General features: G+C 46.2%; 1 protein-coding gene across 2 annotated transcripts in view; it reads right to left on the bottom strand.

Annotated features, from left to right (window-relative positions):
- The window catches only part of PARN (poly(A)-specific ribonuclease), a 159,882-nt gene that overhangs the window by 41,825 nt on the left and 91,581 nt on the right, over nt 1-26,476 (bottom strand). For both annotated transcript variants that reach the window (XM_080829727.1, XM_080829728.1), the window contains exon 22: nt 3,234-3,423. In XM_080829727.1, the coding sequence (XP_080685853.1) occupies nt 3,234-3,423 (190 nt within the window). The remainder of the gene's footprint in view (nt 1-3,233; nt 3,424-26,476) is intronic.

Raw genomic sequence — 26,476 nt, 5'->3', positions numbered from 1 at the left:
TGTGCCAAAAAACCCCTGTGGAATATTAAAAAAAAAAAACAAAACAACTATCAGAATAAGCCAATTTTAAAAGGTTGCAGAATACAAAGTCGATATACAACAGTTAATATGTCTATAGAGAAGCAGCAAACAATTTGAAGATGAAATTTAAGAACAGTTCCATTTACAATAGCATCAACAATGTAAAATACGTAAGAAGAACATTAACACTAGACTTTTAAGACTTCTACAGTAAAAACTACAGAACAGGCCGAATGAAGAAAGAGGTAAGAGGACTGTAAAATTTGTGTGGAATACGAAGGATCTAGAACAGCCAAAACAATCTGACAAAGAATAACAATGTTGGAGGATTTATGCTACCTGATTTTTAAGACTTACTATAAAGCCAGAGAAATAAGAAAGTGTGGTATTGGCACAAGAACAAGAATAAAAATGATTGGAACAGAACAGTCTAGAAATAGACCTACACATACATGGTCAATTTATTTTTGACAGAAATGCCAAGTCAATCCAATGAGGGAAGAGAAGTCTTTTTAACAAACGTTCCTGGAACAAGTGGATATCCATATTAAAAAAAAAAACCAAAAACTAAATCGTGACTCCTAATCTCCATTCCATATACAAAATTCATTTGAAATGGGTCATGATTTAAATGGAAAAACTAAAACTATAAACCTTCTGGAAGAAAACCAGTGCAACCTTAGAGTAGGCTAAGGTTGAACCATACAAGAAAAAAAAAATCATAGACATGACTCCATCAAAATTAAAAATATCTGCTCATCAAAATCACTAACGAGATGAATATGCAACCCCAGACTCAAAAAACACATTTGCAGCACACACATCTATCTGACAAAGGACGTGTCTCTGGAATACATAAGAGAACTCCCACTGATCAACACTAAAAAGACAAAAACCCAATGAGAAAATGGGCAAGAGGCTTACACGGCCACCTCCAAACGAAGATATGGGAATGGCCGGCCAGCACACAAAAAAGGTGATCAACATCATTAGCCACCAGAGAAATGCAAATTAAGACCACAATACAATACCCATCTTGTGGTGTATAGAACCGCTGAAATAAAAAAGAGTGAAAGCACCACACGTTGGCAAGGACACAGAGCAATCGAATGTTCCCACCATACCAGTGGGGTATAAAATGATACATCTAGTTTGGAGAACCGTTTGGACGTTCTTATAAAGTCTAACACACACACACTTATGCTGAGCACCAACAACGCTACTCTTGGGTACTGACTCAAGAGAAATGGAAACATACGGCCACAAGACACTTTTTATAGCAATGTTTGTAGTGACCGTTACATGATGGTCTCAAACCAGAACCAACCCAAGTGTCTGCCAGCAGGAGAGGAGGTCAATGTTGTATGTTTATACAGTGGAATACTACTGAACAATGAAATAATAAATTCCTGGTACACACAATATCAAGGGTGGGTTCCAAAAAATGTTAAGTGAGGGGCACCTGGGTGACTCCATCCACTGAGCGTCCGACGCTTGGTTTCGGTGCAGGTCATGACCTCAGAGTGGTGAGATCGAGCCCCAGGGCCCCACGTCTGGCGCGGAGTCTGCCTGGAATTCTCTTCCCCTCCCTTCCCCCTACGCCTCCCCCAACTTGTGTGCTCGCTCTAAAATAAATAAATAAAATCTTAAAAAAAAAGAAAAAAGTTGAGTGAAAGAAGCCAAACACAATACGATTCCCAATATGATTCCATGTTTTATAAAGTCCAGGAATAATCAAAATTAATACATAGTCACAGATATGAGAAATGGATGCTCAGGGCAGTAGAGGGTTGGGGTTGCTTGAAAAGGGCCACAAGGAAATTTTGTGAAGAGACAGAAATGGTCTATGTCCTGCTTTGGGTGGTGGATACGTTGCTGCATAGAACTCTTAAAACTCTGAATGAACATTTTTTTTTTTTTTAAAGATTTTATTTATTTATTTGACAGAGAGAGAGAGAGAGAGCACAAGCCAGGGAGTGGCAGGCAGAAGGAGAAAGGTGCTCCCGGCTAAGGAAGGAGCCAGATGTGGGGCTCGATCTCAGGACTCTCAGATCATGACCTGAGCCAAAGGCAGACGCTCAACCAACTGAGCCACCCAGGCGCCCCTGAACGAACATTTTTAGATCTGTTCGTTTTATTGTATAGCATGTCTTGATTACTAAGTAGGCTTTACAACCATCACAGAGCCCGATGAGAGGCCGGAACCCACGACCCTGGGATCACAACCCTAGCTGAGACCAACAGTCAGAAGCTTAACTGTCCCAGCCACACAGGCATCCCATATCTCAATTTTTTAAATCTCTAAAAAGCCATTTAAGGGGCGCCTGGGTGGCCCAGTGGGTTAAAGCCTCTGCCTTTGGCTCTGGTCATGGTCTCAGGCTCCTGGGATTGAGCCCCGCATCGGGCTCTCTGCTCAGCGGGGAGCCTGCTTCCTCCTGACTCTTTGCCTACTTGTGATCTCTGTCTGTCAAATAAATAAATAAAATCTTTAAAATAAATAAATAAATAAAGGCCATTTAAAAAGCACAGAGGGCTCAAAGAAAAAAAGCACAGAGGGCAATCCAAAATGTTAACAGTGATTGTTTCTGGGTGATGGGATTATGGCTAATATTTTCTTCTGTCAGTTCACACTTTTCTAATCATTATCATTTTCTGTAATGAACTTTTCCCCCATTTTCTATACCCATGTTTTGTCATTTCACAAAGATGCAACATGTGACTGCTCCCTATCTTCTGAGGGAAGGATTATGGGTAATGAGGGGAAGTAGGCCAAGTTCTCTTCCTACAGCAGACATGTGGTTCGGTGTCTCCAAGGGATCCGAAACGAGGTCGGAAGCCCCGGCAGGAGCATCACGGTGGACTGCGGGGAGGAGAGGATGGACTGGGCCCAGGTGAGTTCAGCTCTGATCCTGGTTCCTTCACTGAACTGGTGGGCGGGGACACAGAGCCCCTGCTTTCACACCCCTGGAACTGAACGACCCGTATCCTATCTGCCTCAAGGGGGTTTTGTGTTTTCATTAACTCCAAGACCTGTGGGTCTAACAGTGTAGAAGGAATCCGTGCAGCAGTAACTTCTGGTATTATGTGGAAAGTGCGCAAAAAAGTCTTTCTCAAAAGTCAGATTTAGGACTTAAAATCCCGTGAGAAGCAGGAAGACAAACCGTTGCTGGAACAACTCTGCCCTTTTAATTCAACAGGCGAGAACTTCTTACCTGTTGGTGTGGTAATAGTGATTCTGCAGAGCGTAGGATATGGACTGAGTCTTCAATCGTTTTCGCTCAACCTCCTGCCAGGTATCTTCCGTCCACTTCCTCTTCATCTGCTTCTCCTCGTGTTTTTTCCCTACATATTCGGCATAGGTCTGGATCCGATAGCTTTCTGCATATTTGCTGGTATTGACAGCTACAAGGAAAAGGAAAAAAAAAATCCATATTAAAAAGTCTGGCCTAGTCCCAGAGATGTCATCTTTGAAAGGGGCCCTGAGGTCATCCAAGAAATCAGAAATCTGGGTCTGAGTTCTGACCCCAGCTCCACCACTGAGAAGCCGGGGGGCTCTGGGAATGTCCCATGGGCTCTCCAAATCTCAGTGTTCTCATCTGGAGGAAGGAGTCACTGCACCCCAATCTTCTGATGGCCCGAGAGTGCTCTGTAAACTATAAAGAACCATAATGGCAGTAAGTGAAAGGTATTTGCAGGTAACATTACTGCTTGAAAACTACTCATTTTCAGCGTAAGAAAATGGGGAGGGGGGCGGACAACAACCCACTAAGGGAAAACTGTAAACCCTTACTTGTTAAAAATGAAAATGAAAGCGGTCCTGACAGCAGAGCTGACCACTGTGTCAGAAACCGAAGGTCTACCCTTTGTCTGTGCCCAGGGTTTTGCCCATGTGATCTCATCTCGCAGTTCCTCCAACTGCAAGGGAGGCAGTGCCTCGACTCACGAGAAAGTGGGGGCACAGAGGAGGAGTGGCTGCCACGGGCCAGCCCGTGGCTCAGCAGCAGGGGTGGGTGCAAACCCAACCTGCTCCGACCCTAAGGCCAGGGCCCCTCTCGTCACTGCGCCTCACCGTGAACTCTGCAAATTCAAGATATTGCCACCATACTTGCGGCTTGCCTCTTCTCCTTCCGCTTTTAAAGACTGCTAATTCTCTGTAATGTGCCTCTGGCCGGCAGGAGCATTTGAAAGCCGGGGCTTACTCCCTCCCTGGTGTTAACATTTCACCAAGGCCAGGTCAGTTTCCTTACAGTCTTTGCGGCCGGCTCCTCGGGAGACCTGGTAGCGAATGGGCAGCCGTTCGCTGGTTCTGGCTCCTGCGGTTTGAGCACACGCTCTCCGAGCCCGCCATCAGACCACCGGTTACTACCCACAGACCGGCGGTGAGACAGTGAGAGTCTGGCCATGCTGGTCGGGGCCATGAGGAGCAGACTTGGTACCCGGGCGGCTGCCCAAGCACCACGATGTCTAAAACAGTCTGTGTACCCACTCCCAGCGACGTTCTTGGTACAGAGTCGTTCTCCCTAAATACCATGCGGATGAGGGCATGGCAGAATACAGGCGGTGACAAGGGACTCTGGTACCGCAGTGACCTTACATCAGAGGGCAAGACAATTAACTGCATGAGAAGCAGAAGCTCTATGTATCTGACACCTGACACTTTTCATCTTCGCTCCAAGTAGACCAGATCTGCCTAAAACTTCCAAGCACAACTGTGGTTCACAGAATGTCATGCCCTAAATGTTCAGCCATCTAAGGAGCAAAACATAACAACCACCACCACAAAACAAGAAGAAGAAAAAAAAACCTCTTTAAAAAAAAACCACAAAGTTTTACTAAGAAGTTTGTGTAACTTTTCAAATATCCACTCATGAGCTGAAGAGAAAAAAAAAAAAACGGGGTGGGGGAACCCCAGAATATTGCAGAACTTCCCTATTATACAAAGTTTCCCAAAGAAGGAGAGTGAGTTACTGAAATGTGAGCTCAAAGCAGCGAGCTCTGACTCACTCCCGAGGAGATAAACAGAAAAAGCATCCAGTTCTGGAGATGTGCGACTGACCCAAGTCACTCCTCAGCACAGAACCACAGAAACATGATCCTTTCTCGAAAATCTTACTCCTTGGGGCCGCTACTTTTCTTGCTTTCAATGGTCCACATTTCTGACTTTCCCCATTCATGTAACCAGACGTCAAGCACCCATGCTTCTGCCCGGCAACTGCTCCCTGTACCGGGGACCATGCTCGATATTCAGTAAAACAAGACGAGATTTCCATTCTCTTTAGCTTATCCTGTCACCTGCAAACTTCATGTAGGGGTGATTTCCCTGTAAAGCATAGGACTATCTTACTAATACGGGCTAAACTATCAGTGTGATCCATAATGAGAACCCACAGATTCTACCATTATTATTTGGTGCTGACTGTTGGCAAAGGAGCATCTCCTGGATTTTCCTCTTTAAGAGCCAGTCTTCATTCCAGCAGGTTTACTCTGCAGGCAGGCCCCAAAGGGATGACATCTGCAATAATCCCTCGCTCGAGTTTCACTTGGACTCCCAAAGTAAAAGAGGAGGCTTGAGTCAATATTCCCCATGAAAGCAAAGGTGATGATAGGGTCATAAAGGAGCCAAGATAATGTGTTTAACAGTATCCGGTTGTTTCCAATAATTGAGCTCACAGCCCCACGGACGGACGAACGTTACAAACAACTCCCTAATCACGGTGGGGAATGCACTCGAGCACATGTGGAATTAGGATCACTTAAAAGGGGAAACAAATAACAACCCGCTTTTCCCTGCTGGCCTTCACATGGCAGTCATTTACCAGCATTCCTTCACGTCCCGGCAGCTCTGGAGCTCTCGGCCTTTAATCTGGAAGCCAAGCTCTGGCTCCAAGCCATCCCTCCTCGAATGGATGAATCAGCAAAATGAATTGGCTGTCAGCTGTGTCCTCCAGTGATTCCAGCTCGCCTGTCAGAAGCAGCATGTAGCAGGCTGCCTGGTAACACTAACCTTTTCCAAATTTGTCAGGGAAATGCTTCAAGGCCATCATTCTGGTCGTGCCACTTGGTTAGAGCCTCCGGGGAAACGCACATGCCGACGGCCCTCCGGCTTCCGCGTAGGTGAGTGGGGGCAGCTCTCCTCCCGTGGGCTCTCCCACTCACAGCTTCCCCACGTCAGGTCTGCTCATCTCCTGATACTCTCACCCATTACAGCATTTCCTCTCCACCAGGGCCCCGTGAGAGAGGGACACTCTAGTCACCACACAGATAAAGAGACTGAGATCAGCGAAGCTAGGCTGCTTGCCGAAAGTCTTATAGGTAAGCAAGCCACAAAGTCGGTTTGGAACCAAGATGTGATTTTTTTTTTTTTAATGTAATACTGCCACGGGTCTGCCATATTTTTAAAAATGTATTTACATGTTCATTTAGACTGACAATTATCTTCTAAAATGTATCCTTTACTAAGAATTTTAAAGAATTACTTAAAATGTTTTACTTTTTTCTTTTTTTCCTAAAAATTAAGAACTTTCCACTACTGTCAGGCTAAGTCTCTCCAAATAAGTTGACAGAGATACATTATGATTATGGACACGATGACTTAAGATACAGATTCCTCCTTCAATTCACCTACAGACTGATGGCGATGCCAATAAAAAGAAATTCTGCATTTTAATAAAACATTGAAAAAATTAAAAATGAAATTTGAAAAAATCTCGACAGAAAAGAGAGCAGGATTAGTAAGGAACTGGGGGTGGGGAGGTCAACTGTAAAGGGGATAAGGGAATTATGGGGGTGACGGAGCCATCCTTTATCTTCACTGTGGTCGTGGTTACAGGACTGTATGCATTTGCGGAAACAGAGCTGTAAACAAAGAGGGTATCTTTGCTGTACGGAAATTATACCCCAATTATTCTGTGGAACTGGCAATGTTAACTCCAAAAGTTAAACAAACGGGCCAACAATGGCCCAGACCTTTCCGAAGTAGAGGAAGGAAGGGGGACGCTGCCTTGCTAAGCTATGAAAGCTTATGTAAAGCTGGAGTAACTAAGACGGTGTAGCCACGGTACAGAGCTCCACGATCAGACGGACAAGAGAGAAGAATCCAGAAACAGACGTACGCATCTGTGAAACTTTGATTTTTGACAGAGACAGCAAGACAGAGAATGTGGAAAGGGAAAAGTTGGAAAAATTGTTTATCCATAGGAAAAAAATGAAATTGGACTCTTAGTCACACCATACTGAAAAATCAACTCCAGATGGATGAAGGACTGAAATGTCAAAAGCAAACTCTGAAAACTTGAAAAAGAAAATATAAGCGAGTATCTTTCTGAGCTTGAAGTAGGAAAGAATTTGTGAAGATACAAAAAGTGTTAAGCGTTCAAAAAAGGTCAATGGGTATGACTCCATGAAATTGAAATTTTTGTCCATCAGCAGACACTTGAGAGTGAAGACGATCCACGAACTGGAAGAAGTTATTTGTTAACGACTGGAACTGGTGAAGGATTAGCACCAGAATACATAAAAACGCCTACAAAACAAGAAGAAAACCCACAACAACAACAACAAGAAATGGGCAAAGCCATGAAAAGCATGCATAGTCATTTCATAGCAAAGGAAGCATATAATGCCAATAATTACATAAAGGGATGCTCAAGCTCAGGCAAAGACAAATTATGAGAACAGTATCATTTTCTACTTTACTGGCAAAACATTTAAAAGACTGCTAAAAGCAATGGCTGGGAAGATGTGAAGGAATGTGATTTCCACTGGTGTAACCACTATGGAAAACAACTTTGCAATCTCACTTAATGCTGAACATTCACACATCCTATGACCCAGCAGGTCCCCTCATGGACATATGTTAATACGTGAGTATTATAAGGTAAATAGAAGAACTTTGTTTTAAAAAACACAATGTTGACACTATTCGAGAAAGAAGGAAAGCAGCAGACCAACTCTCTACCAGCAGGTGAATGGAAAAACTGTTATATTTCCATAATGGAGTATCGTCTCACAGTGAACATAAGTGAACTACAGCAACATCTAATGAAATGGAGCGATCTTAAGAACACGACAGTGAATGAGGAATGCAAATCCCAGAAGTCTATTTGTAGTCTGACACTCTTTTTATTACGTTCTAAAACAAAAATCAAACAATATATCCACTATATCCAGGGAGGGGGGTGGTGGTGGTGGTGGTGGTGGGGTGTGTGTGTGTGTGTGTGTGTGTGTGTGTGTCAGAGAGAGAGAAGAAAAAAGCAAAAAATCATCAACACAACTTTCCCCTGGTAGGCAATCAGGAGGATGGGAGGAGGAAAAGCAACAGACAGACGTAATTTATCAGCAATAGTTTAGTTCTTCGGTTGAGTAGTGGTTTCACAGATGTTCATTACATCTTAAACAAACAAATTCTTTAGGTTTTCTGTTGTTTATCCTGTCCAACTGCTAAGGGCCATTTCCGGTACAGACGATCTAAGCTGTGTCTGAAAGACGAGGTAAGAGTCTCTCCAGGTTCAATGTCCCCAGCGACACGGCGGTGCCTGCAAACCGTGTGTGTGTGGCATGAGTGTGGCATGAGTGGTCCCGCATCTGGAACCTTCCTCCAGAAGCGAGGCAAGTCAGAGCTGCCAGGCCCTCTGCGGGCTGAGATCAATGGGGAGCGGTGGCTGCCGAGACAGGACACCCCCAGCCCTGCGTGCACTGTCTGCAAAGGCCCCCTGCAGCCTACACTAAGTCTTGGTGGTGCCAGATGCCGACGTTCAGAGCAGTCCAGCCCCTACAGGCAGGAGAAGCACTGACCAGAGACTCGCTCTGCCAGCCACGGGGTTATCCCAACGGCACAGGTGAAGACAGTCCTGTGTACCCAGCAGCAGGAATGTCCACAGGATGACCCAGAGGTTGAGGACGGCCTCTGCCAGCTCTGTGGCCACAGCCCTGCTCCCGGGGTGCCAGCGGGTTTTCTGGAAGATGCCTCTCCTTCCCCCTCCCACAGCCACGGCTCAGGCCTCTGCACCACACGCTGTCAACTTGGGGTTTTCAGCCCACGCCGGGGGAGGGAGGGTGGGTGCCTAATGCTTTGTGTTTGTGTATTTATCTAAATACGAGCATACTGAATACAAATTTTGTCATGTTCCAGATTATTCTGATCAGGCTGGGCTGGTAACAGATTGACCCCTTTTTCCTTTTTACCAAAGAGAGAATGGCAGCTTTGACCTTGGATTCTAACGAAAGCCAACTTTAAAATCTTTAAAGGAAGGCGCTCCAAACAAAACAGAACACACTCAACCGTATGGGTCACTAGGAACATTCTCCCGTGCTGGTGACTGCACGCGCCCTCCATGGATGGGAGACGGCAGGCAGAGCCCGAGGTGCGTGTGGGACGGTCCAACGGCAGCACGCCACAGCAGGGCCCCCCTTCCCCTCCCGAGCCTGGTCCTTTCTTGAGTCTCTCTGAGAAGGCGCCAGCCTGCTAGGGTGCCGTCCGGGCCCTTAGGAGCAGGCCGCCTCATTCTCCACATTGCCCCAACACGGCCAGCGCTCTCTGAGGGCAGGGCCCACGCCCCAGCCACGCTCGTAGCTCTGGAGTTCTACCTTGGTTCTTTGCAGGAGGTTAACCTAAGATTATGGCGGGAAAGGTGGCTGCGGAAGCACAGCTTTTGTATCTGTTGGCATCCTCTGTCCATGCAAGAGAGAAAATTCAGAAACGCTTCGGTTAAGAAGTCTGTGTTGAAGCCTGAGCGGGTGCATGAGAGCCCTGGACTGCAAGCAAGCAGCTGGCGTTGACTCTGAAGACGGGCTCTGCAGGGCAGGGACAATCGGCACACGTGGCCGTGCCTGAGCCTCACCCAGACCCTGGGAAAGAAAGGCAGGGGCACCCCTGACAGCAGAGACTCGGAAAACGCCAGCTTGCCTCTGTCACCCAGTGAGGACTCAGGACCCTGGTCCCCTCTTCTTCCTTCCATGCAGTGGGCCCTGCTCCAACAGAGGGTAATTATTTAAAAAAAAAAAAAAATATATATATGTATGTATATATATATACACACACATATATATATTTTTTAAAGATTTTATTTATTTATTTATTCATTTGAGAGAGAGAGAATGAGAGAGGGAGAGAGAACAGGAGAAGGGGAGGGTCAGAGAGAGAAGCAGACTCCCTGCTGAGCAGAGAGCCTGATGCGGGACTCGATCCCACTCCAGGATCATGACCTGAGTTGAAGGCAGTCACTTAACCAACTGAGCCACCCAGGCACCCTAAGCATATTTTTAAAATTAAATAAGCTCTATACCCAGCGTGGGGCTTGAACCCACAACCCCAAGGTCAAGAGTTGCACACTCACTGAATGAGCCAGCCAGGCGCCCCGAGGCGAATTATTTTTTAAAAGCACCGCGGTTGTAAGAATGAAAATGAAGACACTGGAACGTGCTCCCAACCCCTGAGGATGGACAGACAGAAATACTGAGGGAAGAGGCAGAAGGCATGTGATCCCACCATCTCTGCCTCCCCGAGGTCTCCCCCAGAGCCTGACACACAGGATGCCATGGCACAGAGGCGTGCAGAGCGCCGCAGAGCCCCCTCCCCGGCACCTCAAGGCTGGGGGCAGGTGGCCGCAGCCCCGCCTGTTGACAAGGCTGAGAAGAGGAAGTGCGTGTGACCCTGGTTCTGTGACCTGCAGGGCACACCCACGACGGCGTGATCCCCCCACATCTGTATCACCTCCACAATCAAAGACACGCGCCCACTCGTCCCGCCCACTGCTCCCACCCTCATTTCACCTCCCAGTTCTCTAACGAAGGCTAAGGAAGTGGCAACGAAAACCCTCTCTACAAAGTGGATAAAGGCTGGCGTGTAGATAGGATGTTTACTTAAAGCCCACGTTAAGAAAGAGAAGCAACGAAGTCAAGTGGGAAAACCACAGGTTCTGAGGCCACAGGGCCCTGGCTTCAAATCCTGCCTCACCGGCCTCCATGGCTTCATTTCTTTATCCATAAAATGGGCTTCTCTACTTGTTCTCTAAGGCTGCTAGGAAAAGTGGAGAGCGTGCATGCAAAGCTTTTAGTCCAGGGCTCAGCACACAGTAGGTGTCTAATTAATGAGGCTACTGCTGTTCAATCACAAAACCTATAGTTCAAACAGAAGTGTGCCTGAGCCAACAGAAGACATTCCGCAGCTGACACAGAACCTTCGAGCTAGAAGTCACCTCACTCCGTGAGCCCCGAAGGGAGGGGGCCTCGCATAACCCGAGTCTGCCAGAGCTCACAGAATACCGCTGTCACGCAGATGGCGGATGCAATCCAGCAAAACCTTTCCCATGCGAAAGCGCGGAGAGAAAATGGAAAACACGTGGACCGGTACATCAACCACACTCGACGAGTATAAAACCAAGAAGTCTTTAAGTATCCTATTTTCAGAATGGTACAGAGGCCAAAGTAAGTCAAATCGTTTTCAGGAACTCCGGGGACAACACCATCGTCAGCCTTACAGACATTCATCTCAGTCATTCATTCAACAAACACTGGGGCTTGGTAATGTGCAGGGCACGGGGGCGGGGCAGAAGTAATGGGACATTCTCTGCCCAGAAGAGGCCTGAGGTCCAGAGGAGAAAAGGGGAGGGAACAGACTGGTAGCGAGCACCGGGGAGGCCAGAACCCAGGCATGCTGCTTTTAACATGAGCAGGGGCAGGAGGGGAGGACAAGTCTGAACTAGCAAAAGGGGGACTGTGAGGGAGGGGTTGCCAGGGAGGCTCTGAGCAGCCCCGAGGCCTATGCCAACCACCCTAGACGTCACTAAGGAACACTGTTCCCACTAACCAGCCTGGTGGTGCGTTTGTTCTCTTTTCAGAGTTCCTGGCTGAAAAGTCGATGAGAAGTAAATAAAGCTACCATTTACTGAGTACTTACTGTCTGGAAGAACTATGCTAACTGCTTTACAACAAACAAAGGTACTTAGATCTCACTTGGTCGTTTATTCGTCCATCCGTTAGTTTATGAATACAGACACTGACGGATTAAATTCTCATCTGTTCATTCATTCATCTATCCATTCATGGGGGAACAAACACGCCATCTTCTAAGCCTCTGCAACTGAGGCCGTGAGGGTGGGTCAGAGACACAGGCCCTGTGTTCGCAGGGAGAGGGACAGCGTACAGAGCGCCACACACACGGGCTGAGGGTTGGAACTGGGGGCTCCCCGAGGAGCTGGTCAAGCCCAGGACGCAGGGACCCATTCTCCAAGGAAAAGACACTGGGATCTTCCCTGAGATTTGAAAGGTGGGAGAGTGCTGGGGGTGGGGGCTGGGCTCCAGGCGGAAGGAACCGGAAGTGACCAACCTCTGAGTGAGGAAGTAGGACCAACATGGATGGCAGAGACTGAAAAGGGGGTCCGAGGAGCAACTGGTGAAGCCAGAGTCAAGGGCACAGCACAGAAGGCCCATGGCCATGCAGTGTGCGGTGGGAGCCACCGCGGGCTGTTCAGTCGGGGGGAGGACATGATCTGACATGTGTTCCTACAAGACCACGTCCCTGAAGGGGAAAGAACAGGAACAGGAACGGAGATGACCCAGAGTAAGAGAAGGAGTCCTAAAAGAACTCCATGGAAGGCCAGCAGTTAGTCACCATCCACATGCGGGTGAGCAGGCATGGGGGCCTGGGAAGCCACAGGCTGAGGAGGCGGGGGACTAACCTAGAAAGGACGGTGCCGCGGAATTCAAGGAGAGGGAACAGGCCGATGTACTGAGCGGCGGGAAAGAGGAGGGGAGAGTCTGCTGGCTTTATAGCACAGAAGTTACAGGAACCTTAGCAAGAGGAGGTCAGTGGTGTGAGACCACCGCGGGACGACAGTGAGAGGGGACACGGCACAGGTGGCACATGCACAGCACTTGACTGTGCAGAAGGAAAGACGACCAGGAGCAAAGGCGAACCGGGATCTGGGGAGTTTTGTGGAAAGGTGGGAGAGATGTAGCAGGTTTTTGCACTGTTGGGAAGAAGACCACGGGTGGGCAGAAAGGATAAGGGGCAGCGTGGAGCCCTGGACAGGAGATGGGGCCCGGAGCACGTGGGCGGGATCCACTTCTGAGAAAAGAGTTGTGGGTGCAGAGCCTGCTGGATGTGGGGGTAGGAAGTTACCCCTGGAAGCTGGCTGTTTCCTGGGCAGAAGGACTGGGTCTTCCTGAGAGCTCCGGGGCTGGAGACTGGGAGAGCAGGGGGAGGAGAACGGGCCACGGGCCAGTTCCTGACGAGGACCCAGCCAGAGAGAGCGGCCTTCTGTGCAATGTTACCCACGTGCCGCGCTGCTGCTCCTCCAAACAACTCCACAAGTTGGGCAGTAAATTCTATTTTTACAGGCCTCCCTGACTTTGATGCCATGCTTCTGACTATTTTAACCCACCCCTCAAGGCCATCAGCAAAGCAGCTGCTCTAAACCGAAGCCAAACACACAAAAGAAGGTCTCAAGGACTTGAAGGTCTTCAAGTACCTTAAAAGATGATGGTGTGATGTGCAGAAGAGAAGAAGGAATTTTAGGATGGGTCCAACAGGAGCAGACAGACTTCCAACAGTTTAGAAGTGAGTTACCTTGAAGGGAGGAGGAGAGGAGACAGAAAGAGAGAGAGAGAGAGAGAACGTCCCCCCTTTTTATTTAAGACAAAATGCACAACTGAAAATAAGAATTGGGAAGCAATCCCAAACTTACTAGTCCCTCATGAACCTGACAGACAGCGTCAAGCCCTAAGTAATTTACACCGTTCTTCATACTTCCTGGGAGAAAATCAAGATTGATGGCTCAACTACACGGGAGTAATTGAAAGTAAAATCAAAGACCTCCTAGATTCTGCGAAACAGCAGATCCGAAGCGGCAGATCCTAAAGGTCAAGAACACTGAATAAATTCCACTTGAGGGAAGAAGACCCAATGGTCCGTGCCTGAGTTTTGCTATTACACAACAGCATCCTTAAGGTGTGCCCACATCTATCAGGAAGAAGGACAAGTGAAAAAGAACCATGGTTTACAGCACCGTTACACTGCGCAAGGCGCATTATTAGCTGTCCCCTAATATGTTATCCTATATCCTGTAGTATCTTAGTATCTTCATGGGCTTCCATACATGCTCTCTCAGCTCTAATCCTACCTCCACAGAACAGCCCCACTGTGAATACGATAAAACGGAGCCCCAGACGAGTGCTTTGCCTGACGTCACAGTGCTAGCTAGACCATGGACATGGCCAGATTCAAGGCACTGCGGGTACAACACCCCCGCGGGAGAGCCTTTCGGGCTCCAACGGCAACGTACCATGTGCAAGGGGTTTCACGCAACAAGAGCATCACCAAACAACTCCCACCTGTTCTACCCGCAACCCACTCTGAGATCTTCTGTTCTGTTCCTTTCTACCTTCTTTGTTCCTACTGGTGTCCACCAGCCTTGAGTTCCCGACCCACTAACGGGCCCTGACCTGAAGTCTGAAACACGCCACGGCTCGCTGACACCCACCATTCAACGTGGCATTTCGGTGGGACAATGCACTTTGTGTTCTAAAAGGTTAATCCACAAAAGAACTTTTAGGACACAACCCAGTCCCCAGCCAGAGCCTCCATGTAACTGAACCGCAGCCTGCAGGGAGAGGCTGGGTCCACAGTCAGAGTGAAGCGGGCTCTTTGATCCGGAAAAGTTGTCCCCAGCAACACTCGGGATGCCGGAGTGGGACACGTACCCAGTAAAAAGGGACACCGTGTATGCACTGAGACGATGCTTCTGGTGGCTGGTTGAGCTGTCATTGAAGTATTAAATCTGTCACAGTATTAGTGCTAGGGTGATAAAGCATCAGTGCCCCATCTTTTCTCGACTTCCCACCGCCACCGTTGCAAAAAGCCTGACAGCGAAGCCACATTTTCAGACTGAAAAGTTCCAACCGGGAAAAGCTTAAAGTACTGTTTATAAGCCGACCAGATGCGGGTGAAGTTGTGCGGCAGTATTTACACTTTCATTAACTGTCTCTGCTGGATGTTTTGATGCGGTTTTCATTTGATAAAGGAATTTACTTACACCTCCTGACTCAGCTTATTCATTAACCAAGCGAAACCAGGAGGGGAGGAAGGGACCTGGAGAGAGAAGAGCGGCAGACCCTTATCAGCCAGGCAGGGCCGAGCTATCTCACCTGCAAGGTGAGTCATTTCCCCCCTCCCCCTCCCCTAGGAGGGAGGGTGTCAGCCACCCAAAGCAGCCTCTCCCAACCTCCGAAGGGAGTCGCAGGATTCCGCAGAAACCGTGACTGCCTCTGCGCTTGGTTCCCACTAACGTTGCCGGGATCGCCACCCCTCTGGCCCTACTCTCAGGATGACGCCGTGATGCTACCCTGTGACCCAGAACCCTTTCCCAAGCTCTGTCTTTTGTCTCCTCCTTTCTCCACCCCTGCAATGTACCTTAAGATTCGGAACATTATGAAATCTACTCGCCTCTTCAGTGCCCCCAGGACACCCCACACAGGATCTGTCATCACCAGAAAGGTTCCAAAAATGCCAACAAGCCTCACTTAACATTCAGGCCAGCCACCTCCAGGCCTCCTGGCCCTGTGATTACCCTTTGTAGAGGGAGGATCACTTCCTAAGAAAAGGAATAAAATCTGCTCTCTGGATATAGGTTGCCTTGGACAATGAAACGGTTTGTTGTAAATGGCAAAGACTCACTTCAGAAAAGACGTCTCCAAAAAGAACCGCACACAGTAATTAAAGTTAAGTCTCATTTTCCACCTCAATCTGACTCTTTACCTTGCTGAGATGTGCCCAACGACTAATTTATGTCACTGGTGGGTCCCATCTATAGGCTACACACTGAAACCCTGAGGATTACTAAACATGCCAAAAGGGCCACACGAAACTGAACGAGGGTTATTTTGATTTTAAAGTCCCATTCCATCTTGGCATTTAAAATGGTCATTCTCTGCCTGCATCATTTTCCTCCCTTTATGTTACCCCATCTCGCTACAGACTTCACGATTTTAGGGGGACTATTCACCTCTTTATTTTCTATGTGAGTCTGGTTCCCTGTTATATGGGGGGGCCGTTGCCGCCAAGACTCCGTGGTCAGAACAGACAGCATCCAGGTCCGACAAGGGCACATTAAGCTGTCAGAAGCTGCTGAAGCCGACTCGGTGACATTTCTCTCGAGTCAGGCAAATCTATCTATACACAGGAGAGCAAGCGGGAGAAGGAAAGAAAGGAGAGAGAGGATGAGAGAGACAGAAGGACGGGGAGAGGGAGGGGGCGGGGAGAGCAGTTTCCCCCATCTGGTAAGTGCTTTCAGAAGGTGGCGCCTCCCCAAATCCAGAGAAGTAACGAGTTCTTCACTGCTCCTGAACACTTACAGAACCTGTGAAATTTTCCTGCTAGCAGGAGAAAAAGGCAGATTTTTTTTCTTAAGTGATATTGGCACTGTAAGCTTTCCTGCCTCGAGTTGCTAATATCTTTTAAGTTGTTCTAAATACTCATTTTGTTTTCTACATCCCAAGGAGAAAGTAATGTAGATCTTTTTGTCTATTTGGACGACCAATGCAAAATCCAACTGGTTAGATAATGTAATCAAGTCTTACATTTATTTATTTGACAGACAGAGATCACAAGTAGGCAGAGAGGCAGGCAGAGAGAGAGGAAGGGAAGCAGGCTCCCTGCCGAGGAGAGAGCCCGATGAGGGGCTCGATCCCAAGACCCTGGGATCATGACCCGAGCTGAAAGCAGAGGCTTGAACTCACTGAGCCAAGTCTTACATTTAAAAACATTTACATGGGGGCACCTGGGGGTGGATCAGTTGTTAAGCCTCTGCCCGGCTCAGGTCCTGATCCCTGCATCTTGGGATGGAGCCCCATATCCGGCTCCCTGCTGGGCAGGAAGCCTGCTCCTCCCTCTCCCACTCCCCGTGCTTCTGTTCCCTCTCTCACTCTCCCTCTCAAATAAATAAATAAAATCTTTAAAAAAAAAATTCACATGAATAAAAAGAAAAGAAAAAAGAAACTAACAAAATGACTACTTATTTAAATAAATAATAAAATCAGTTACATGAAAAAATTAATAGAATGGCAAGTGTCATGACCTCACTACGCATCAAAGTATTTTGGAATGTTCTGTAATGTTTTATCTTAAAATTCCCAATGACCCAAGGGTTCTCCTGTAACGTCAAAATACTTGACACAAATTAGGAAATTGAAGAACAACTTCTGAAAGTCATATATCGGTACAGAACATGGAATGCTTGATAACATAGCATCCATGGATTTTAAAAAGCACTTGGGGGGCACCTCAGCCCATTAAGCATCCAAGACTTGGTTTTTGGCTCAGGTTGTGATCTCAGGGTTGGGTGATCGAGCCCCACGTCGGGCTCCACACTCTGTGCGGCTCTATCTGACATTCTCTCTTCCCTCCACCTCCTTCCCCCTCTGCTCCTCCCCCTGCTCATGCATGTGCTCTAAAATTAAAGAAAAATACAGTAAAATCCTTTAAAAATAAATACATAAAAGTACTCTACACGTTCGCTTTTCCCTAGAAAAACACCACCATCCTTTACATCGTAACTGAAGTCCCACCACTCATGCGTCTAGCACCAGCCGCCGTCTCCAGTTAAAGCGTGTCAACTCAAGTATGTTTGTGTCGTGGCTGAATTTACTTAACCCACCTTTGCATAAAACTACGTTATGATTTTAATAAAGAAAAAGAGGACTGTGTGTTAGCAGCTTCCCTGGGACTTACGTGGAAAGCTCCACGGAGCCCATTCTTCCCAGCAAGCTCGTGGACAGTGCCCCAGGCCGGGCTGGGGCGGTGGTCATAGGCCTTCGGCCACAGGGGAAAAACAAGCCAGGCTTGCTTCTAAGGCTACGAACGGATTCATCAGAATCAAACCCACAGCAAGATGGTGCACGGCTCTATGGCAGACTCAGGGTAACGGTTCACATGCCTGAATCACAATGATGTCATGCTGACTACCATTAAAAAAAAAAAAAAGAAAAGAAAAAAAGAGAAGAGAAAAGAGAAAAGAAAATAACATGCTTTCAATAACTAATTCCCCCTCAAGACTTGATTTGGGAGTCTAACTGCCCAGCTTCTACTTTCAAGTGATAACAAAAGAGAACGGAAGAGACGGCGAACGTTACAATGCAGGCAGAGGCAGGGAAACTGCACAGAGCCAAGGGCATCTCCTACTCCGCCCTGCGCCACCGGTCCAGCCGAGGGCCGAGAGAGGGCTTCTGGGTAGAGCAGGTAGAAAACAATCCCCACCGACACACACGGCACATTTCATGAGAATCCTCAAAGGAGGGGGCTGGAGTGCTGCGTGGTGTGCCCTCCGCAGCTCACAACTGGTCACCCCCCCGTGTACACACTCTCCCCACAAACCCGCTCCCCGGGGAACGTGTCAGGTGGCCCGGGAGTCACAGGCGAGGAGCAGAAGGCACACCGATGGGGGCATGTTCTGTCTCTGGCTCAAGCCAGAGCGCCCCTGGCATTCACCGTGGCTGCCGGAGAGCTGGGGCCCACCCTGGCCTTGGTTCCCTGGATGCCTTGACTGAATGCTGTTTGGGTTATTTAAGGACGGGGCGGTGGGGGCGGGGGGGGAGTGTGACAGCTTCATGAGTTAAAAGATTTTAATGAAACGGTATGAGCCGAGTGGCCCAGTCATTCTGGGGAGGGACAGTCATCGCAGGCCTGCGGGACTGTCATGTCCCCTCTCTGGACCACTGTTCTTCTCTTGGAGCTGGGGTGCTCTCCACACTGGCTGTAGGGCGAGCACCCAGCACTGGGGGGTTGCGGTAGTGTGCACGTGTGTGGGGATACTAGAGGGGAAAACCGCATTTGTCCAAATGACCCTGGAATATGTCCTCCGGAAGGTGCCGCCTCGGCATCCCTCGTCGCTGTGCCTCCCGCCCGGTTGGGACACGCCGCGTTCCTTCCTCCCACACACACCAGAGGCAGAAGGCGGCTTGCACGGAAGGCCCACGCTACTGAACACACGAGCATGCGCCCACAAGGCCTCCAACTGGCAGGAGGCTCACCACGGCCAGAATGCGAGGTCTGACAGTCACCTGCGGAAGGAGACCCGTATCTCCCGTTCCATCTCCGACTCACTTGGGTGCACACTTTCACTGACTGGAGTGACAAGCAAAACCAGTCTCGCTACTGAAAGGGTAACTCCTCCAAATAAGTACGTTTGAATCCACTCGAGCTGTACAATCCACGCCTTGGGCCTGTCCTCCCGTCACACACACACCCAGGCCAGTTCTCGGAAGACAAGGGGCGTGCTTCAGTCATTTCCCAACACCAGTGACATTTCTGCACGAGACGGTATCTAACACGGCTAGTTCCCGCGGCTTCCCAACAGCCCTGCGCCCACAATCACGGCAATAACCAGCAATGAAATTCCTAGGGCATGGACTTGACTACTGGAGGTCAGGGAGGAAACGTTAAATAATTAATCTGATCATTTAAAACATTTTAATATTAAAATAAAAGGATGTATTATAGAGTGGAACTTTTAAAATTTGTGAGAACGGTTTAAATAAAACACAGGACCGCATAGAAATTCCAACGGCCTCCTCTCTCTCTCCTTCCACCCCACCCCCGCCCCCAATGCCCTTGAGCGTTCCTATCTGCTCTCCTTTGGTGCTAGGGGTATTTAGTGGAAGTTCAGAGATTTAAGAATAATATTCTCCTGCAGAGGCCCTTTGTAATAAATATTAGCTGAATGAATGACCAATTCTCTTTTCTGGGAGTGTGCGAGTATCAGAAGGAGGAAGAAACCCTCACTTTCTCTTCTTGGCAGCAAGGAGCTGAATGTAATGTACACACAGAGTAGTTTACACAAGACAATTTGTAGTCTAGATTCCTAAATGACATTCACGGAGTTCCAAGGAGTTCTCTACAGTTAGAAGCAGTCGCGGAAAGAGCTGACTGGTACGAGAAAAGGGTAATGCAATAACTGTTTTTCCAGCAAAGGGGCCAGAAATGGATGTACCGTGGACAAGCGAGGAGAGGCAGGGGCAGCCCACGCTGTGAGGGTGTGCTCTCACAGTTCCAATCAGTCTGGCTGCAAGGGGTTCTAACCCACAGGTGTGCGGATACAATGGGAAGGTGGGAATCCTGTCCTGCAAGCTCACACCCTGGCCCCCACTGACTTAACCGGTGTTCCTGGGCTGGGGGAAAGGTCCCCCAGCATTAGTCAGCTCCCGTGACCAGTCTGGACCAGGGCCTGGGAGAACTGGGGGCAGCAGGTGCCCTGTGCACCAGAGCGGCAGTGAGGACGTGCTGAGTCTACATCCTGCGCTGGGCACACTGCTGATGCCACCCTCTGCCACCCTCACGGTATAGAGGGGAAAACAGAAACCTGCTGTCCGACTTGCCCAAAGCCTGGGAGCTTCTACGTGGAGAGGAAGTGCACCCAGTCACTCTACCAACCGAGGAAAATGATGTCAGCGAAGCGGCCGCACACTGGCCACCTACGCTTACTTTTCTCGGAAGCAGGGAACACGGGGCCACGGTGTCAGTTCCTTCTTGTGCCTTCTTGCACAGACTGTCAGGGAATGTTCTGACTACATGAGAAAGGGGTTAGAGACACTCATATCCTTTGACCTAGCAATTCCTCTTTTAGGAAACCAGTCTATGAGAACCATCTGAAATGAGAACGGATTTTTTTTTTTTTTTTCCACGAAGAGCTCCGGAGATCAAAATGTACACACGTACATTTAAAAAAACCACAGGGGCGCCTGGCTGGCTCATTTGGTAGAACATGAGACTCTTGATCTCAGGGTTGTAGGTTCGGGCCCCACAATGGGTATAGAGAGTACACAAAAATAAAATCTTAAAGAAAAAAAACAACACAAAACCATAAACAAACCTCCTAAATGTTCTACTGTAGGGCAACAGCTAAGTAATCTGGTATTCATAGTCACTAAAAATTATGCTTTTCAAGGGGATAATAACCAAACCATAGATGATCAGTAAATCCTGTGGCTAGTTATCTGGACAAAGTAACTTGAATACCTAGCTCACAAGTTATGACACTGACGCACTCGTACAAGTAGGGGCTGATTACCCAGTCAGTATATGTGAACTACTACTTAAGGCACTGAAAATCTATTTAGAATAAAAATCTCTGCTGTGTTCCATGGGTATGTTCACTTTGAGATAATTCACTGAAAGGTACATTTATGTCAGATGCACTTTTCTATACGTACGTTAAACCTCAATTTTAAAATTTAAAAAAAAAGTCAAATCTTGACTCCCCGGAGTTTACATTCCAGGGGAAGACACAGACGCTAAATCAGAAACTGAAAATATACCATGTCTGCGTAGCGCTATGGAGAATGAGCAAATAAAAAAACAGAACACCCAGGTAAAGCTGAATTTCAAATAAGCACCAGAGTATTTTTTAGTGTTCGCACATTGCATACAGTATCTGGGACACATTTACGCAGAATCTGGCAAGCCTGTTTACCGACGAGTGTCATTAGAGCAAAACTCCTTCCTGATGGAGTAAATAACTTCATGCTTCTAAGGAAGACACCAAAAGGAGAAACTCTACGAGAATAAACTGATCGCTGTGACTATGGAAAAATGCAAACCTCTGGGGTAGCAAAACAGACTTACGTGAAGAACTACACAACAAACTGGGGCAACTATTCACAAAAACAAAACTCAGAATTCATCTCTTTAGGTGTCCACTTCTTCTGGGAAATGAAGGGGGGAAATCATACGTGTGTTTCACATTGTTATGAAGATTTTAGAATAGCATCTAGGACCTAATAACGAATGGCTCACTAAATACTGAGAATAAATAATATTCATAATAAAAGTATACTTACAAATCAGTAAGAACACACAATTCACAAAATAAGAACCAATGAAGCTTCTCCCAATAAGTCTAGTGCTGTTTTGACAATGTTTACACTGAATGAGTGACATCCTCCCACGGTTAAGACCCTCAGGCGCTTACTAATCACAAAGGGCGAAAGCTACAGGGGACAGAGGGAGGTCACCCTTTAACCTGCTCATCTAACAAAACACCAGTAACTGTGAACAAACAGACATCACATGCCTCTGGACGTGACGTGCTGAGAACACATCACCTATATAGAGGCACTCCCACCGAAAGTACTTCCTCTAAATCTCATCATGGGACAGACAAAGCACACAGAAGGACCCTGCAAAACAATGGGCCTAAGCTCTTCAAAAATTGTCCACGTCGTGAAAAACAAAAACAGCCTGGGGACTGTTCTAGATTGAAGAACAATGAAGGGCCGTGGAGACGAAATGCATGATTTTTACTGGATCTTGGATCAAAAACAAAAATAAAAAACCGTAAGAGACATCAACTAGGACATTTGGGGAAATTTAACTATGGCCTGAGCATGAGACCAAACCACTACCACAAATATCCTACAACAGAGACTATATATACACATGCTGATATATGTATATGTTATGAATGTGTGTGCAATGTGTATGTACACACGTGTGTGCACGTCTGTGTGTGCACATAGAGTGAGGGGGAGACAGCAGATATGAGAAAGTTGCTATCTTATCTACAGGTTTGAAATTTTTCAAAATAAAAAGTTGGAGAAAACGATAAAACAAAATGCATGAGGTCCATTTGTAAAGAAAAAGAAAACGAAAGAAAATGTATCATCCCTCAGTAATCAAAGAACTGCTGATAACATTAAAAAAAATAAATAACACTGTATGGATTATAAACTGATATAATCTTTGCACAGGGCAATCTGACAATATGAGAAATTCTGATTTTAAAACTTTTTTTAAAACAAAAAATCATGGGGCTTCTGAGAGGTTAAGTTGGTTAAGCATCTGACTCTTGATCTCAGCTCGGGTTTTGATCACAAGGTCATGAGTTCAAGCCCCATGTTGAAAAAAAAAAAGAAAAGAAAAAAACCGAAAAAAAAAATTATGTCATAGACAGGCCAAGTGAAATTCCAGAGAACTGTAATTCTGCATTTGGAGTTCCTTCTTCACACAACATTCTTGTGCCCAAAGAGGTTCTGAGAGTGTTAATTACAGCATGATAACTGAAATAAAACCTAAAAATTCTACAACAACAGTACTGTTGGGTAAATTATAGTATATTGACCTGATGACTTATTTAACTAATACAGCCAGTTTTCACAGAGTTAAAATAACTTGAAAAAACTTCTCACAACTATTAATGAAAAAAGCAAAGCCTAAAGTTCTGTCCATACTATGATTATACCCACACAAGATAAAGAGGCAAAATACAGGGGCGCCTGGGTGGCTCAGTGGGTTAAAGCCGCTGCCTTCGGCTCAGGTCATGATCCCAGCGTCCTGGGATCGAGCCCCACATCGGGCTCTCTGCTCAGCTGAGAGCCTGCTTCCTCCCTCTCTCTCTGCCTGCCTCTCTGCCTACTTGTGATCTGTCTGTCAAATAAATAAATAAAATCTTTAAAAAAAAAAAAAAAAAAAAAAAAAAAAAAAAAAAGAGGCAAAATACAGGAAGAAAATAGACCAGAAGGTCATCATGATTATTTCTAGGTGACTACTTTTTTTTATTCTGTGGGTGTGTTGTGTGTCTCTCCTCAGTTTTCTACAATGAGCTTGTATTCATTTTATTTTTTTAAGTATTTTTAAAAATAAAAAGATAAAAAAATTGGCATTCTTCGACCTGAAACAGTGAAATTTTTGTTACTGTAGTTACCCAGTCAGATGACCTGAAAGCTGAGTGCAGGGAACACAGGCTCATATTCCTACAGTGCTGTCCTCTGTGATAACTAGGAGAGAGCCCTATTTAAGAAGAAAACTTTTTAACTAACTGTGGTACAGCAAAGTTTCTGAAAATTATAGAGGAAGGTTATGAGTTATGAATAAGTTCACACATATCATTACTAATAACGCTGAAATGCTATACTCAAAAGGACTGATTTAATGCCAGCCAAGACCAAAATAAATGCAGTCCTCAGATTTTATTTAATTAATTTGATGTCTGGCTATAGCTCAACCGCAAAAGTCCTAATCGAGGCACAACCAAAATTCCACAATTCATTTCATTTATGACTACCGGCTTCAGAGATCACGAAGTGAATGGAAATCCCGCTGTCATTTCTGAATGTATGCCCATCACCATTTTATGCTGACAATCTCTAACTTCTCAGAGATTTAAAAAATTCCTCTTACAAGTAAACTGTTCTGGGGCGCCTGGGTGGCTCAGTGGGTTAAAGCCTCTGCCTTCGGCTCAGGTCATGATCCCAGGGTCCTGGGATCAAGCCCCACATGGGCTCTCTGCTCAGCAGGGAGTCTGCTTCCTCCTCTCTCTGCCTGCCTCTGTGCCTCCTGTGATCTCTGTCTGTCAAATAAATAAATAAAATCTTTAAAAAAAAAAAAAGAAGAAGAAGTAAACTGTTCTGAGAATAATAAAATTATCTGGGGAATCCAGGAGGTAAAAGTTCCAAAGAATAAGCTAAATTACAAATAAGTACAAATTACTCTGAAATAATTACAATAAAACTTGTAATAAAATAAACCACTTAGTGGGCTTGGCCCTCCTGAGCCTCACCTCTCGAGAAAGCCATCTTCCACTGAGAAGGAAACCTCTCCTGGCAGGCCATAAACTGCCAAACAAACAGTAAACAATGTGTCAACCCGACCGTTTGACCTCACAGATTAGCCCCGGATGTGGGAACTACACAAGGACACCAGCAGAAAGATGGGCTCAGACTTCCAGCCCGCACCTTGGGAACGCCCCCATTAAGCTAGCCATGCTGCCATCCCACAGAAAGAATGAACACTATGCACCTAAGAGTTACTGAATGGGGAAGAAAAGGCTCTATTCAAAAAATGTTATTTAATGCATTATTTAGTAACTTTTTCCTGGAAGAGAATATTTGGAACTGTTGTCACGAATGGTAAAGCAATAATGTAACTTTCAATCCACTTTCATGGCAATGAATATTTGGGGGACGGCAATTTTAAACCCTTAACCCCACCCATCGCATAAGAGCTATCGAACAGATATCAAATTATAAATGCTGATCATTATTGTTATGATTTAAAACTCACAAACATGAAGCTTGGTCAAATATCATCAATGTCAAAGAGCACCTGAAAAGCATTTTTATTTATAATATTAACTATAACATTTAAGTGTTAGGATAAAATGTATTAAAACAAATTACAGAGAATCTTACAGCTAGAGCAAACAAACAAACAGGCCTACAGAAGCTAGCGTTTCAGGCAGAAACCCATTTCACATGAAAAAGTGGCTTTTCTAACCCTTGGCAGGGGTATATGTATTTTTCTATTCCTGAAGGAATAGAGATTCTAGCAGTGAATTTTTTTAGTAAGGAAGAATATGGTTTAGCGTCCTTGTTACTTTCGACCCCCTAAGAAATGGGCTTCACTACTTTCCAGAATTAAGACAGACAACTAATCACACTAACATATTCCTAAATTTTCTTTCAGCTTTAAAGTCTAAGTCCTCATCCAGAGCCCATAAAGGAACAAAAACATCCCAACAAAACAATGACAAGAAAAACTGGTAGAAACATTTCTATTCAGAGGAGATTCCCAGAAATTCAATGATTTCTAATTTAACCTACTTGGTGCTGCCACAGGACATTTCAACCATCTCTGAGGCCTAAGACTCTTCCCTAGAGCAGAGAAGCAGCAGCAGAGGGCTGGGGATCCGTTAATTTGTGAGGAAAAGAAAAGGTCAGGGCCATTTCCAAACTGTGGGGGTAATAATGGGTTTCACCAAACAAATTTCAACAAAAACTGCAGAAAAACAGATATTCTCCTAAAACTATAAAATGTCACCCAGGGTAACTCTTAATACATATACCATAGCCAATTGTGTTTCTATCATTTTCATAAATTCTAGAAGAAAATGAAGGCTGGGAAAACTATCTACTTAGGGATAATTAAGTCCCTGTGTAGAACCACAAATGAAGTAGGGATTTATAGAAATTCACTTTCTAAAAGCACAAGAAGAAAGATTAATCTGTATGATGTGAAGAAGAGGAAAAAAGGTGATCCAGGCAAGGAAATGCGGCTTAGTTAAAATGACAAAGGAGGAAACGCAAACCTACTGTTGGACTTAGTTTCTTTCTTTCCTTTTTTTTTTTAATAGATCCTTTTTCTCCCCCTTCTGGTTTTATTGATGTAATTGACATATAACACTGTATATATTTAAGGTTTCTTAATCATTCTGCTTTTCCAAAGACCACAGGAGGTCACTGCATTTGAAGCCTTGGGTCTCCAATGACCACCCCAGAGGAGGACCACAACATACCCCGCAGTTACCACACCCCCCCAGACTTAACTAGACAGACGATGCGTATCATCTAGCCAACCTTGCTTGTCTGTTATGATAAACCAGGAAGAAGGAAAGACGAGAGAAGAAAATAAATCTATACACAGAGCAGAAGAGGTAGAAAAGAACCGAACCGCAAAGGAAAAAAATCTATT

This window comes from Martes martes (genome assembly GCF_963455335.1).
Source record: "Martes martes genome assembly, chromosome: 18".
Taxonomy (NCBI): domain Eukaryota; kingdom Metazoa; phylum Chordata; class Mammalia; order Carnivora; family Mustelidae; genus Martes; species Martes martes.
Note: the sequence above shows the minus strand (reverse complement) of the source record. Positions and strands in the feature narration are given on the sequence as shown.